This window comes from Manis pentadactyla, chromosome 2 (assembly GCF_030020395.1).
Source record: "Manis pentadactyla isolate mManPen7 chromosome 2, mManPen7.hap1, whole genome shotgun sequence".
NCBI classification, from domain to species: domain Eukaryota; kingdom Metazoa; phylum Chordata; class Mammalia; order Pholidota; family Manidae; genus Manis; species Manis pentadactyla.
Genome location: NC_080020.1, coordinates 182030753 through 182047856, shown reverse-complemented (window position 1 = coordinate 182047856; position 17104 = coordinate 182030753). Strand labels below are relative to the sequence as shown.

At 34.2% G+C, this 17104-nt stretch overlaps 1 protein-coding gene across 5 annotated transcripts in view; it reads right to left on the bottom strand.

The window, feature by feature from the left end:
• Positions 1-17104, bottom strand: part of VPS54 (VPS54 subunit of GARP complex) — a 134739-nt gene that overhangs the window by 15267 nt on the left and 102368 nt on the right. For 3 of the 5 annotated variants that reach the window (XM_036890430.2, XM_057497146.1, XM_036890431.2), the window contains 7 exons: positions 16425-16606; positions 15644-15756; positions 12479-12542; positions 9861-9966; positions 8853-8940; positions 7594-7715; positions 7399-7479 (listed from right to left, as the gene is read on the bottom strand). In XM_036890430.2, coding sequence (XP_036746325.2) covers positions 7399-7479; positions 7594-7715; positions 8853-8940; positions 9861-9966; positions 12479-12542; positions 15644-15756; positions 16425-16606 — 756 coding nt within the window. Of the gene's footprint in view, positions 1-7398; positions 7480-7593; positions 7716-8852; positions 8941-9511; positions 9613-9860; positions 9967-12478; positions 12543-15643; positions 15757-16424; positions 16607-17104 lie in introns of those variants that run through there. The other 2 variants (XM_057497147.1, XR_008995830.1) reach the window with 2 other exon arrangements.

Genomic DNA, 17104 nt, shown 5'->3' with positions numbered 1-17104 from the left:
ACACACTAGAACAGATGGACTTAACAGATATCTACAGAACTCTACACCCAAAAGCAACAGGATACATATTCTTCTCAAGTGTACATGGAACACTCTCCAGAATAGACCACATACTAGGCCACAAAAAGAGCCTCAGTAAATTCAAAAAGACTGAAATTCTACCAACCAACTTCTCAGATCACAAAGGTGTAAAACTAGAAATAAATTGTACAAAGAAAACACAAAGGCTCACAAACACATGGAGGCTTAACAACATGCTCCTAAATAATCAATGGATCAATGACCAAATTAAAACAGAGATTAAACAATATATGGAGACCAATGACACTGACAGCATAAAGCCCCAACTTCTGTGGGATGCAGCGAAAGCAGTTCTAAGAGGAACATATATAGCAATCCAGGCCTATCTAAAGAAGGAAGAACATACCCATATGAATAGTCTAAAGTCACAATTACTGAAACTGGAAAAAGAAGAACAAATGAGACCCAAAGTCAGCAGAAGGAGGGACATAATAAAGATCAGAGAAGAAATAAATAAAATTGAGAACAATAAAACAATAGAAAAAAAATCAATGAAACGAAGAGCTGGGTCTTTGAAAAAATAAACAAAATAGATAGGCACCTAGCCAGACTTATTAAGAGAAAAAGAGAATCTATGCACATCAACAGAATCAGAAATGGAAAAAGAAAAATCACGATGGACCCCACAGAAATACAAAAAATTATTAGAGAATAATATGAAAATCTTTATGCTAACAAGCTGCAAAACCTAGAAGAAATGGACAACTTCCTAGAAAAATAGAACCTTCTAAGAAGGACCAAGGAAGAAACAGAAAATCTAAACAGACCAATTACCAGCAAAGAAATTGAAGTGGTAATCAAAAAACTACCCAAGAACAAAACGCCTAGGCCAGATGGATTCACCGCTGAATTTTATCAGACATACAGAGAAGACATAATACCCATTCTCCTTAGTTTTCCAAAAAATAGAAGAGGATGGAATACTTCCAAACTCATTCTATGAAGCCAGCATCACTCTAATACCAAAACCAGGCAAAGACCCTACCAAAAAAGGAAAATTACAGACCAGTATCCCTGATGAACATAGATGCAAAAATATTCAACAAAATATTAGCAAACTGAATTCAAAAATACATCAAAAGGATCATACACCATGATCAAGTAGGATTTATTCCAGGATGCAAGGATGGTACAACATTCGAAAATCCATCAACATCATCCACCACATCAACAAAAAGAAGGACAGAAACCACTTGATCATTTCAATAGATGGTGAAAAAGCATTCGACAAAATTCAACATACATTCATGATAAAAACTCTCAACAAAATGGGTATACAAGGCAAGTACCTCAACATAATAAAGGCCATATACAACAAACCCACAGCCAACATCATACTTAACAGTGAGAAGCTGAAAGCTTTTCCTTGAAGATCGGGAACAAGACAGGGAAGCCCACTCTCCCCCGTTATTCAATATAGTACTCAAGGTCCTAGCCATGGCAATCAGACAAAACAAATAAATACAAGGCATCCAGATTGGTAAAGAGAAAGTCAAACTGTCACTATTTGCAGATGACATGATATTGTACATAAAAAGCCCTAAAGACTCCATTCTAAAACTACTAGAACTAATATCTGAATTCAGCAAAGTTGCAGGATACAAAATTAATACACAGAAATCTGTTGCTTTCCTATACACTAATGAAAATTAACAGAAAGAGAAATCAGGAAAACAGTTCCATTCATTACTGCATCAAAAATAATAGAATACCGAGGAAAAAACCTAACCAAGGAAGTGAAAGACCTATACCCTGAAAACTGCAAGACACTCTTAAGAGAAATTAAAGAAGACACTAACAAATGGAAACTCATCCCATGCTCTTGGCTAGGAAGAATTAGTATTGTCAAAATGGCCATCCTGCCTAAAGCAATTTACAGATTCAATGCAATGCCTATCAAAATACCAAAAACATTCTTCAATGAACTGGAACAAACAGTTTTAAAATTCGTATAGAACCACAAAAGACCCTGGATAGCCAAAGCAATCCTGAGAAGGAAGAATAAAGCAGGGGGCATCTCGCTTCCCAACTTCAAGCACTACTAAAAAAGCCACAGTAATCAAGATAATTTGGTACTGGCACAAAAACAAAGCCACAGACCAGTAGAACAGAATAGAGTCCAGATATTAACCCAAACATATACGGTCAATTAATATACGATAAAGGAGTCATGGACATACAATGGGGAAATGACAGCCTCTGCAACAGCTGGTGTTGGCAAAACTGGACAGCTATATGTAAGAGAATGAAACTGGATCATTGCTAACCCCATAAACAAAAGTAAATTTGAAATGGATCAAAGACCTGAATATAAGTCATGAAACCATAAAACCCTTAGAAAAAAACATAGGAAAAATCTCTAGGACATAAACATGAGTGGCTTCTTCATGAACATATCTCCCTGGGCAAGGGAAACAAAAGCAAAAATGAACAAGTGGGACTGTATCAAGCTGAAAAGCTTCTGCACAGCAAAGGACACCATCAATAGAACAAAAAGGCATCCTACACTATGAGAGAATATATTCATAAATGACAGATCCGATAAAGGGTTGACATCCAAGATATATAAAGAGCTCATGCACCTCAACAAACAAAAAGCAAATAATCCAATTAAAAAATGGGCAGAGGAGCTGAACAGACAGTTCTCCAAAGAAGAAATTCAGATGGCCAACAGACACATGAAAAGATGCTCCACATCGCTAGTCATCAGAGAAATGCAAATTAAAACCACAATGAGATATCACCTCACACCAATAAGGATCACCACCATCCAAAAGACAACAACAAATGTTGGCGAGGTTGTGGAGAAACGGGAACCCTCCTACACTGCTGGTGGGAATGTAAATTAGTTCAACCATTGTGGAAAGCAGTATGGAGGTTCCTCAAAAAGCTTAAAATAGAAATACCATATGACCCAGGAATTCCACTTCTAGGAATTTACCGTAAGAATACAGGAGCCCAGTTTCAAAAAGACAGATACACCCCTGTTTATCGCAGCACTGTTTACAATAGCCAAGAAACAGAAGCAACCTAAGTGTCCATCAGTAGATGAATGGATAAAGAAGAGGTGGTACATATACACAATGGAATATTATTTAACCATAAGAAGAAAACAAATCCTACCATTTGCAACAACATGGATGGAACTAGAGGGTATTACGCTCAGTGAAATATGCCAGGCAGTGAAAGACAAGCATTAGATGATTTCACTAATCTGTGGAATATAAGAACAAAGGTAAAACTGAACAAACAAAACAGCAGCACTCACAAAACCCAAGAATGGACTAACAGTTACCAAAGGGAAAGGGACTGGGGAGGATGGGTGGGAAGGGAGGGATAAGGGGAAAAAGGGGCAGCATTACGATTAGTACACATAATGTAGGGGGGTTGCATGGGGAAGGCAGTATAGCACAGAGAAGACAAGTAGTGATTCTATAGGATCTTACTATGCTGATGGACAGTGACTATAATGGAGTATGTGGTGAGGACTTGATATTGGGGGGAATCTAGTAACCACAATGTTGCTCATGTGATTTTATATTAAGGATAGCAAGAAAAAAAATAGTAAAAATGGTATAAATAAATAAAAATAATAGTCACTTTGGAAAATAATTTAGTAGCTTTTTATAAAGTTATCCTAGAGTTTTACAGTTCTATAGAACCATCAATATATTCCAAGGCATTTCCACAAAAGAAATGAGAACACATGCCCACACAAAGACATATACACCAATGTTTGTAGCAGCATTACTTAAAACAGACAAATACTGGAGACAACCACAAGGTATATCAACTGATGAATGAATAAGCAAATAATGGTACATCCACACAAGGCATATTACAAGGGATATTAACTGAAAATGAACTAACCACTAACACACGCTGTAACACACATGAATTCCAAAAGCATTATGCTATATAAAAGGAGCCTGAAACAATGGACTGTTTTTACAGGACATTCTAGAACAGGTAAATCACATGGATGAAAACCTGATCAGTGGTTGTCAAAATTTGGGGATACAGGGACAGGATTGGCTGCAAAAGTGCCCAAGAGAGTATTTAAGAGTGATGGGACTTTTTCGTATCTTGACCGTGATAGTTCTACTCCTGTATACATTTGTTAAAGTCATCAAACTATATATACTTAGGAAGGGTGAATTTAATTGAATGTAAATTATACCTCCACTGGTACTCAAAGCTCTCCACTATCTTTCCAACAGATCCCCCACTCCTTAGTTCACTCACCCTAATATATTAGCTAAATGGAATTACTTGACTTTGTTATTATTAACAACAGCAAAAGCATTGGCAGCCAACATTTACTAGAATTTGTTACTCAGGACACATGATAAAAGAAAAACACTCCACATATCTCATTAATCCTCACTACAACCATCTGAGGCTCTATTATTATCCCCATTTAGAGAGAGAAACTCAGGGTTATGAAGATTAGTAATTTGCCAAGGTCCTTCAATAGCTAGTATACGACAAACATGAAATTTGTACTTAGGTCTACCTGACTCCAAAACTCTGACACTAAACTTCCTTCTTATGATTCCTACCAATATGTAGGCTCATGCTGTTATCTCAGAGTATCTCTTCACCTCGACTTCACTTTCCCTAATTGTACCTATCTTTAAAAGAGAAACTTACATGGATGCCTCATATGTAAAGCTTTCCCAGATCTCCCTCTTCAACTGGCAATCAACTTTTCCAAAGCATTAAAAGCTCCAATAGCACTAAATTGATTCCTTACTTATGACACTTTATATATTCTATCTCCTATTACAGTCACTGATATATTTTTCCTACTAGATATTTTACTATTTGAGGACAAGACTGAAGACTTCTTCACCTTTATATATATACCTGTTACCTAGCACAACTCAACTTAATGAATGAATGGTGGCTGGGACATTAGTCTAGCCAGAAATATAATTAGATATTACTGTTTCATTCTACCCAGTGTTACCCTTACTTATTAACTTTTTAGAATCAGTCTATGTTACTGTGTTATCCTTCTTTCCTCAAATTAAATTATCATATAAAGAAATAAAAAGCTAAAAACTGAGAGACTAACCCAAAACAAACACTGTCTGCTATTTTTAGTATGAATTAAAAACAGGGTCAAAGTTCTGGGAAATCCATGAAAGTAAATAGGGCAGGGAATGGCAGACAGACTTGTTAATACAGAGAGACTGTAACATATCCAGGTAACAGAAAAAGTCAACAGTGAGGAGTTAGAAAACACTACATTGCAAAAGTTTAGGCACATTCTTGACATAAAAAAAAAAGACACAAGAGAAAGGGGAGAGGGTGTTTTAAGTTTATAAAAAATTTAAGAAACATAATAACTAAGTGCATTATGTAGACAATGTAGAAGCCTTTGTTCAAACAAGTTATTGCACAAAGACACTTTGGGACAATCGTTAAGTTTCAAATAGGAATAGGTATTAGATGACATTAAGGAATTACTGTTAATTTTGTTAGGTGTGATATTGTAGTGTGATTATACAAGAAAAGTTCTTACTTTTTAGTAATATACACTTAAGTATTTAGGGATAAAGTATAATGACTCGAATTTTTTATAAAATATTTTAGTAAAAATAGCAAAATGTTAATGACTCTAAATATAGGTGATGAATATAATGGGAAGCTCATTAAATAATTCTATTGTTCTTAAGCCCTCCCCCCCATAAAAAGAATAAAATGAGTTGTCACAGGAAAGTCTAGCCACAGCCCCATTGTTATTCAAAAACTCTGGATTACTGAATAGAAATGATAGAAATAAAGTCAGGGTTTTAAGAGTACTGGCACTTTTTTGGTTTTGCTTCATTATGTTCCATAACTTATTACTGGTTCCACTATTTAAGATTTTCCTTATTCTTCACTGTTAGGTGTTTACAGTCCTCTGCCTGGTTAGACGGTAAACATCTTGAGGATAGTCACAAAATGCTATTTATTGACTTTTGATAGAAGAATGCCATGTATCAAAAAATAAACTGGTGGAACAGAAGTGCTTTTGAATTTAGTTTGTACTCAACAACCATGAAGGAAATAGAGAATTTCTGAACAACTGTCCTCCATACAAAAACAAATAAAATATAGGCATAACATAATATAGGTCTATTTCCTTAAGCTTCTTAAAAGCATAGAACATCTAAGTTATATACCAACTACAGCAGATGTTCTCAGAGTGTGGTCTGGGAATACCTGCAAGCCAGAAATCTTCAGGGTCTCTGAGAAGTAAAAATATTTTTCATAATAATACTAAGATGTTATTATCTTTTTCGTTCTCATTCTCTCATGACTGAATACTGTGGAATTTCAGATGACTTGTAATGACGTCATCATTCTGAAGGCTAATGGAATGTGTGTTTGTGTGTTTTAAAATTTTCTTAGTTTTACTTTCCAAAATGGATCCAATAGCCTTAAAAAAAAAGCTCTTTGTGGTCCTCAATTATTTTTAAGAGTGTAAAAGGGTCCTGTGACCAAAACACTTGAGAACTATTAAACAAATGCAATCTTATTTTCTAAGCACTCCTTTCTCACTGCCACCTTCAGAAGTTTAGGCACATGTCTTTGTAGTGAATGGGCACCCTTTTATGATTTTTATGTGCCTGTGGCTTCTGCCATCTCAGAATGTGAAGAATCTAGTAGGAGGAAAAGAATATCAAAGTGCCTTGCTTTATAGAACACTCTAAACATGTTCTTGGAAGTATAAACTAAATAAACCTTCAATTTTCAAGTTACGAAATTTCTGCTTTCTCACTAAGACACAAGTTGAAGAACTTAGGAAAAGGAAAGAGTGAGGGATAAGGCAAAAGTGACTAGGGTTGATTAAGTGACATTTTTCTGAAGATAATGCTACCAGTATAATTGAGAATTCTTTGGAAAATATTGCTTCTTTTAATGACCTACTGGGAATGGGAAGCAAAGCATCTCAGACTCAGCCTACTGCTAGTCTGGAAAATAAAGTAACACACCTTATCACAAAAAAATTTCTTTACTTTTCTCTCAATTTTGATGTTCTCTTAATTCTCTCTCTCTGGAAGGCTTTTAGACTAAAATCTGTTTTGAAGAAGGTATATATGTTAATGCAGCTAATATAAAATTACTTCTGTATAGGGTTTCTATTATCCTTGAAATCACTTCCCCCTTTCCTCCCTTCTGGCTCCTTAGAAGATGATATGCCACTACTTGGGCAATTTGGACATTTTACTGAGTTTTATCTAAACCTGAATAATTGGATTTGTTAGACAACTGTGAAGTCACAATGCCTTTAAGCAAAGCCTAATAATTTCCATAAATCATTACCTTAGATAACAGCTTGTCAAATAAGCTATCCATTATCGCTACAAGCTTAGCTGATATTTCAGCTATGTGGTCATGGTAGTCCTGTAATGAGAAATAATATTGTATTTTAAAGTCCCTGGAACACATCTAAAAAATACCTAACAATTATGTAATTAAATTAATGAAACTCCCAGTAAAAAATTTATGGAAAAGTACCTTAGTGATATGATCAAAATGCTTAAGCATGCTATACTGCTTAGACTGCAGTCGAGCTTCAAAATGAGCCCGGATCACAGGAATGTAGTGCACAATTAACTGCAAACAGCGTGAAGAAAGAGCTGAAGATCCAGGTAGTAGTCGATAGATCATGAAGAAACAAGAGAACGTATCAGCTGACTTTACATATCAAATTAAGCAAAAAATGTCACTTAATTTTATACGGCCTGTTTATTTCATAAATGAAGAACACAGTGGTAGAAAGCACCACACTCATACGTCATTTTAAAGGAAATCATTTGGTACAGAATAATGTAATGAACATGCTGCTTTTCCCAATGGACTAAAGTTGTGAGTATTGCTGGCAGGAGAAACTAATGGGACAACTGATTCTTTTTTTTTTTTCTTGAGAGGGCATCTTTCATATTTATTGATCAAATGGTTGTTAACAACAATAAAATTCTGTATAGGGGACTCAATGCACAATCATTAATCAACCCCAAGCCTAATTCTCAACAGTCTCCAATCTTCTGAAGCATAACGAACAAGTTCTTACATGGTGAACAAATTCTTACATAGTGAATAAGTTCTTACATGGTGAACAGTACAAGGGCAGTCATCACAGAAACTTTCAGTTTTGATCACGCATTATGAACTATAAACAATCAGGTCAAATGTGAATATTCGTTTGATTTTTATACTTGATTTATATGTGAATCCCACATTTCTCCCTTATTATTATTATTTTTAATAAAATGCTGAAGTGGTAGGTAGATGCAAGATAAAGGTAGAAAACATAGTTTAGTGCTGTAAGAGGGGAAATGTAGATGATCAGGTGTGTGCCTCTAGACTAAGTATTAATCCAAGCTAGACAAGGGCAACAAAACATCCACGGATGCAGAAGATTCCTCTCAAAACAGGGGGGGTGAGGTTCTAAGCCTCACCTCTGAGGGACAACTGATTCTATTCTGACATTTAGATACCTTTGACTTCAAAGTACTTCACACATTTTACATTAACATTTCCTACAGTAATGCAATGTCCAAATAACTTATACTTGTTAGAATGGAAATTCCTTGTAACATCTCCCCAGCAGTTAATTTTTCAATTATGGTAACAGATAAATGACTGAAATAGCATTTGCTACTTTTAGAGTCTTTGGTTAGAGCCATAAAAACATCAGGTATAATAAAAACACAGTGAGTATAATGATATAATCATAACACCTCATCATGTGAATTAAATGCAAAAATCCATACCCAAATTTTTTGTAGTTATCGTTTTTAGTCCAACAACTTGCAGTGCACCAGCTCCAAGAACTAACTGGCAACTTCTTGAATTGAAGTACTAACAAAAGAAGCAGAAAAAAGAAAAACCCAACAATTTATTAAAAACTATTCTATATATGTTAACAATGTTTTAATAGCTCTAAAAATTCATTCCCTCTGTCCTCTCATTCAAGGGCCAAATGAATTTTCTAGCAGGAGCATTTGGGACATTAAGTTCAATGAGATGCTCAGAAATGAGTGATCTATATATTTACATAATGACGAAAAAAGAAGAGGGTGTTCTGAAATGATATATACTGTCTGGTAGGTGGGAAAAAAAATTGAAAAATTCTAAAAATCAATTGTTCAGAAATTAATCTTTAATTTGCATTCATAAAACTAGTTTAGTTTTCAGTCATTCTTACCGGGCATCCCTATTCAAAAAGGTAACAAAATCTTTCTGGACTAAAATAAGACAATTCAATTTCAGGACAGAATTGATAGATTAGACATTTGAAAAAAAATAAAGCCTTTTCTTTATGCTAGCTGCTAAAAATATCTCCTAATATGAAATGGCTGAATAAAATTATCACCACATTTTCATTTTACATCAATGGTTCTAAAAGAATGATTTAAGAAAAATCTCTAACCTTAGTGAGATGAATTTTGTAAAGTTCAGTGAATTCCTTCCATGCACATTTGAAACCAGTCCAGGTTTTTTGACCTAAGTGGTCTCAGTCATGTTCAGCACCTAACGAACAAATCATCGCCTGTCTCCAATGTCATTAACAACTCTCTGGGTGTAATGAGGAATCACTAAATGCAGAGTGAAACGGAAGCAGGTGGCTTTCTTCCAGTAACATGTTGTCATTCAACCACAATCAAAAGTCACAAAATTGGTGTCTTAAAGATAACTTAACCTTGAAATGTCTTAGACTTCGAAGATTAGTCACACTGTAATGGATTACTTTTTTTCTGTAAGAGTGAAATCATACACACCTTCAATAAATCTGACAGACGAGTAAGCATGTCAGTAGTAACAGATGGGATATTATCCACACACTGGCAATATTCAAGGATAATTCTTATTAATAGCAATACAGTTCTATAAGAAAAGAAAGATAAAAGTTGGTCACAGGGATGGAAGTGCAGCATGGAGAGTATAGTCAATGGTTGTGTAACATCTTTCTATGTTGATAAATAGTAACTGCACTAGTTGGAGTTAAGTATTTAATAATGTGTGTAATTGCTGAATCACTTTGTTGTATACCTGAAACCAATATAATATTGTCTATCAACCATATGTCAAGGAGAAAAAACACACTTAAAAAAAAGATAACCCAGTAAACAGTCAAAACAAAGAAAAATCAAACTGATTCAGCATATAAAAACCAATACCAATCTTGTTAACTGTTAAGATGTTTTACATACAAGTGCAGCAGAGTAGAAACGATAGTGAAGCCTTAGGGTGCAAAATTAAGGAGGAACTCAATCTCAGGGTTGTGCAAGTACAGGGTAAGCACTTGTATGACAATGAGAGTACCTCCTTAAATTCTGTGCTTTGGGCACATCACTCTCTGTGTGGCATTCTTATTAAGTAAGTCTCTTCAATAATGCAGGTACCCCATTCCTTGGTCAATTCAGATATACTGACAAAAAGCCTACCTAGTGTTTCAGATTATGTAGTGGATCCTCAATTATAACTGTTGAGTTAATAAAGGGAATCTAGTCCAGATTTTCTTGGTGAAAAAGAAACTGTGGCTTCTAAAACAACATATCTCCTAAGTTTATTGGTAAGTCACAAAAGGTTCTCCAAAGAGAAGAAAATTATCAGCTCATTAGCAGGACATGTCATAAATTGAAAAAAGACACTACTGGGAAGTTAAACAAGACTGAAATCAAGGGGAAAAGAGCCATTCATTATAGGACATTTAAGTTCAATGAGATGCTCAGAAATGAGTGATCTATATAAAATAATGTTTTATAAAAGTCTGAAGGATATCAGGAAATAGTGACTCATAATAGTGTCTAACCTTTTGTAACAGCTTGTCAGACCACATATTACTCTCCATGCATACTCCTAGAGTCTGCCTTACTAGGCAGGAGTCCACTGCCTATCTTTTATAATCTTCTTTCAGAAGATATAATGTTCCCCTTTTTAGTCAATGAGTTCAATCTTTTGGCAGTAGTCTCTTTGCCTAAAGAGAAAGAAAGCCAGATAGCCAGAGGGGACCATTTCCGTCAAGCACGGGAAAAGTAACAAGAAAATGGGTAGTTAAGGAGAGAAATCATAATTAGACTAAAGGGATGAGATTATAGGGAGACTGAAAAAAAGCTCTGCCCTACCAAAAGTGGAAAAGAACTCGAGAGAAAGGAATGGAAACTAGCTTACAATGGATGTACTTCATACTAAGAAAAAAGCATCAATTCTATACATCCTTTTTGAGTGCTTATTAGGTGCCAAGAGAAATAAAAATGGTAAGACACAATCTCCACCTTTGAGAAACTCTTAAGTCTAACCGGGAAGATATACACATAAATAATTCTAATATACTGAGAAAATCGTCATGATAAAGGCATATAGAGTTATAAGGAGGGGATCATCCATTCTTCCTGGAGGGAGTGGCTACTTCAGAAAGACTAATAACAGTGACAAAAAAAAAAAAAGAGAAGGAAAGTGAAAAAGAATTCTAGATATTGGGAGCTAGACCTTGATTCTAATTCTGGCTTCATCTGGATAATTTTATATTAACCACCTAACCTTCTAAGCTTCAATTCCCTTAAATGTAGAAAGGGAACAATAATCCCTGAAATATCTATTTTACAATGTGATTGTGAAGATCAAATGAGATCATTTATATGAAAATACTTAAAACTATGAAGTGCTGTTAAAGAATATGAAAATATTCTAATTACCCATTTAATGAAAGGTATAGTACTAGACAAGCAACATTGGAATTTATATATTTTTTAGTTAACTTCAATTTTAAATACTGTTATTAGTAAGAGTAAAAATGACAAATGATAATGGAGATAGCTACCAATAAGTGACAGCTTCTTATTAGGCTAGAACTATGCTAATGCTTTAATATGAATTACCTGCTTAATTTCACAATAATCCTAAATATAGCACTATTTTCCACAGTTTGTTTTACAGGTAATGGAGGTGAGGTACACAGGGTAACTTGCCCAAGGTCACAAAAATATAAGAATCCCTGGGATTCCAACGTAAGCAGTCAATGCAAGCAGTCTGACTCCAGAGCTCACAACTTCACCTACTGTGCTATGTATACTACACACGAAAAAACCTTCAAAAAATAGGAAAGAGCTTGAAATACTGTTAACATCACAGAGCCACTCTACCACCCTTGGACCGTGTACCTCTGTATTTGTTCTCAGAGAAAAATCAACCAATCGCTTTCTTGTAAAGCCAGTGTAATCCCTAATGGATATAGAATAGTATAAAATATAGAAAATAAAAAGGAATCCTTAAATTTTCCTTAAATTCTTTGCAGGATTAAAAAAATTCTTAATCCAAAATTTCCAATTCACACTGAGGGGGGAAATAGGAGATCTGTTTTAAAGAACTGAACAACTAATAAAAAGGTGTCACTCACCCAACAACAGCATACTGTTGTCCCTCCACAATGAGAACTTCAGCTGGTTTCCTTTCTTCTGTAGCTAGAAAGTAAAAAGCAAATAAACAAAAGAGACAATGGTACAAGATGAAACAAAATATTGGAGAAGTAATTTAAACTAGGAAAAAACTGAAGAAGGAAATTCCTATTTAGGACATGGAACTATCTCATTTCTGAAAATAATGATCTCCTTTTGGGGAAGCAATTTGGCACTAAGTAAATAAAATATATTGGGTTTGGAATCATATTTGGATTTGAGTTCCACTACTGACAATTACTGAACACACGACCTGGACCAGTCATGCAACTTACTTTGAGTCTCAGTATCTGTATCCATTGAACATGGATAACAATACTATTTTTCAGGGCTATTGCTGATGAGATAACGATCACAAACTGCCTATCCTCTAGGTCCGACACTGGGTAGATCATCAGCAAGTATTACAGAGGGAAAAAACGTTATCAGTTTGAAAAGGCAGAGCTAACATTTCGGCTGTTTGTCTTTTCCTTATTATACTTCTAAGACTATGCGTTAATTCCTATATTCAAAGGGGAGATTATGTATTTAATTTTCAAGACCTTAAATCAAGAAGTTATTTTGATTTCAGCATGTGGTACTTCATACCACTATAGAACAAAAGTCAGTATGTTGAGGTGAAAAGAACAATGAACTGGATTACTGTCCTGAATCAGCCAATTAATTAGATTACCGTGGGAACGTCATCATGCTTCCTTAAGTTTCAAGTCCTTTTTAGCTCTATGACATTAAATATCTACTTCCTTATTTCTTTCAAGCAAAGAAGTTCGGGTTGATATAACTGCTAATCACAATTCACTCTGTATATGTCTGATTATGTTTTTTAAGGACAGGGATATGTCTTAACCAATTCTTTACTGCAGAGAAACAGGATAGCACAGTAGTTAAGAGAAAGGGCCCTAAAGTCAGTCTGCTTGAATCTGGATTTCTGCTCTACCACTCCCTACCTGTGTAACCTTAGGCAAGTTGTTTAACCTCTTTGTGTCTCGGTTTCCCTATTTGTTAAATGAGAATACTAAGAGTGTCTAGCTCATGGATCTGTCAATGAGATAACCAAGTAAAGTGCTTAGAACAAACTGTCTAGCATCAAATAAGTATTTAATTAATATTAACTGCTCTCCATTAACCTTCACTCCCCAGTGCCTAGCCAGTAGCTAGTAACTCAATAAATGGATAGTAGATGAATGGATAATAACTAACAATCCTTAACTTGTTAAGAACTAGTCAAATGCTAATGGGCTTCTGACAACATATACTTCCTTATCTCTCATAGGGGAAAAAAAAGATGGGACAGAAGCAGGGTATAAAAGAGAAACCTACTGTCAGTAACCACCAAATAAGTGAAAATAAATAGTTCATTTTGCAGGATACATGGCAAATTCCATCACTTTATATTTATCATTTTAATTCAAGTATCATTATGTTTGCACGACACTGGATTGTAAGACTATGAGCCGTTCAGGAACAGAACACATGTCTTTCTTAGTCATCCAGCACAGCACCTTCACACAGTGGGAAGTCAATTAAATAGTTTGAAAGAGTAGATGAGTGATAAATTTTATAACTGTAAACTTGTGATGTAGAATGACCAGAGTATTTTATTTCTCTTTCAGTCTTTGCTACTTGAATGCTTTTGCTTTGTTAATATCATACAATCAATTAAAAAACTATAACCACCACCCAACACTATTACCTACTAAAAATGGTCACTAGACAACAGAAATTTACTTAATTCCTTCAATTCTTCTCTCTGCCCCATATAAATTAATCTATTTTACACTTGTCCTTAACCCCTTTTTTCTTGTCACAGCAGTAGAAGAGATAGCCTTTTTCTTGAACTCTGGATTCAGTTCCAGGGGATCTGCTCCACAATCACTCTGTGTCTCTCTTATCCCAAATTAAACTTCTTCCTCTTTCTGGTAAGCATAATTTAGCTTCTCCTAACTGAAAACTCTTCAACAACCTGAATGGATTAAGGTAATAACCTCTCTAATTTCTCTTACATCTCTAGCTGCCACTTATCACTCATTTTCCCTTCATGGCCAAACTTACTGAAAAAGTAGGCTACATTTGTCTACCCTTCCTTAACTTTCAAGTTGCTTAGCACTGGACTACAATCTGATTCAATTGTTCTACTGAATTACCAAGGTTGCAAATGATCATCTATGAGTCAAAACTAGTGATCACTATCTGTATTTTACTGTGTCTTTCTCTTCTAGTACAACTGTATTTTGTGCAGATGTGAAGTATACAATTAAAAAATATATCTATATAAAAATATTAAACAACTTCATAGTTTTAAATCTGGTATTACAGGATCAGTTATATGTAAGTTTATATTATCACATGACAACTCCACTTTAGCTGGTATACAAAAACACCTCCTTCCCATTGAATTTGTTTCATATGAAACCCAACCAATATTTGATATCAATGAAACTTCTCTTCTTAAATTCAAATATTTTTATTTCTGTTCTTCTGGATTTCTTCCTACCACTTTGGCCCTTCCTTCTTAGTCTCCTACATAGTTTTCTTTTTCTATGGTTCTTTACATTTTGGTTTTCTCTATCCTATCACTATTACATTATTTGTGACTATTAATATATTTTTTATTTTACTTAGCCTTTTAAAATATAGTTATTACTGTTATCTGTCTCAATATCTGACACATAGTGAAAGCCTACAAGTGTTCAGTGAATGTATACATGTCTCTAAACAATATGTACAGTGATTAAGAACATAGGTATGAAATTTATAAAGCTGGTTTCAAATCCTAGTTCATTTGTACAAAATCCTTTAACACCTCAAAACCTCATGTGTCTCACTATTAAAGAAAGGAACAATAGTATCTTCATTATAGGTGGTTGTAAAGATCAACTGTAGTAATGCATGTAAACCACCTGGTCCAATTTCTGGCATATGGTTAACACTCAATGTCTGACATCATTACTGTGAATTACCAATGATACTTTTCTAGTCAACTACTTACTAAGCTAGCAGGATTAATCCTAGGCATTTCAAGATTAATTATCAGTTAAATATTAAGCATTCCTACAAATATAACAGGCAATATAAAATTGGAAGAGTGTGTGGAAGAATGCACATACCCCCTGATTTTTTTTCAGGTAAAGCAATCTTTCCATCTGATATAGAATCAACAAGATCCTGAAATTCTGCAGGAACATCAGCTTGCTTCCAGCGCTCATTGTCTAAAAGGAGGCTATTCAAAAGTTAAAAGAAAAGAAAAGTTAAAAGAAAATTATTTCAAAATAATTTTTATGAATTAGTATTATATATTACAAAAATATAATATATTTCAAACTTTAATATTTCAACGTCATCTTATTTGGTTGAAAGAAGAGCTGAGGACATAAGACTTTTGTTGTACCTTTTAGTAATAATAAAGACTACATATATCTGAGTTAAATTTAAATAGAGCACATGCAATACAAGGTAGTGAGTTTTTAAACAGTATGGCCATTAGCTATAGTTAGTACATAAGACTTTTAAAGGTGCCGAACACCTTAATAAATTTAAATCATTCATAAGCAGTATGAACACTGTCAGAAAATATTTATTTCTCTTTTTATATCTCTTAGCCTATTCAAAAAGAGTGGTAAACATAATTAACTTTGCTTTGAATGGGAAAGGAAAAGTCAATCTATTGAGGATCTTCCTAATTACTACTTCAGTGGAAACAAACATTTTAACTCCACTTTGAAAAGCCAAAAAACATGATTTTAATTTCACTATCTTCTTTAATTAAAAAGAAAAAAAATTGTCAGGAGCTTTGGTGGTCAATTAATTAAGTTTCCTCTTTAAAATATAATTGTGTTCAGTAAACTAAAGGAAAAAACCTTAAGAACAGAATGGACATGGTAATGATACCTGAGCTTGGTCTTTCTCTCCTCATGAAACCTGTTTACAAATTTATTAGCTTGGCTCTGAAGTGCTCCAAGTAAAGACATGCTTTTTCTTCCACAGATCTGTTCACTGTCTAAAATGAATGTTTCCATTAATCTAGAAAGTGTTATGAATTCCGTGGAATTTAGCTTCTCAAGAAAACCATCCTAAATTTTAAAAACAACACAAAAATCAAGATAGAGAATTAGTTTAACACCAAATATGGATGAACTAAAATCAACTTAGTTTAACAAATGCTAATATTAATTCTATTTTTGTAATATATAATACTAATTCATAAAAATTATTTTGAAATAATTTTCAATGAAATTTCCCAACATACCAGTCCCTGAAGTTGTACATAAAAAGTTTAAGATGGCTAAATTTTAATCTGACCCCTTTGTAATAGAGTAGCTCAAACAAATTCAGATCACACTATAAAATTTCCAAAATATTGGAGTTCAACCAATTTTACTAATAAATTGGCTAGTTAAACACACATGCATGTATATGTACACATTAAAACCTCCTTAACCGACTGTACCAGTACCACTAACTTTGTGTTAAAAATACAATACACATAATGGGTAACATAAAGACACAAGCAAGGACATGATTTCAGATCTCCAAAACAATTATGCTATGTATAAAATGTCTAAAGCTTT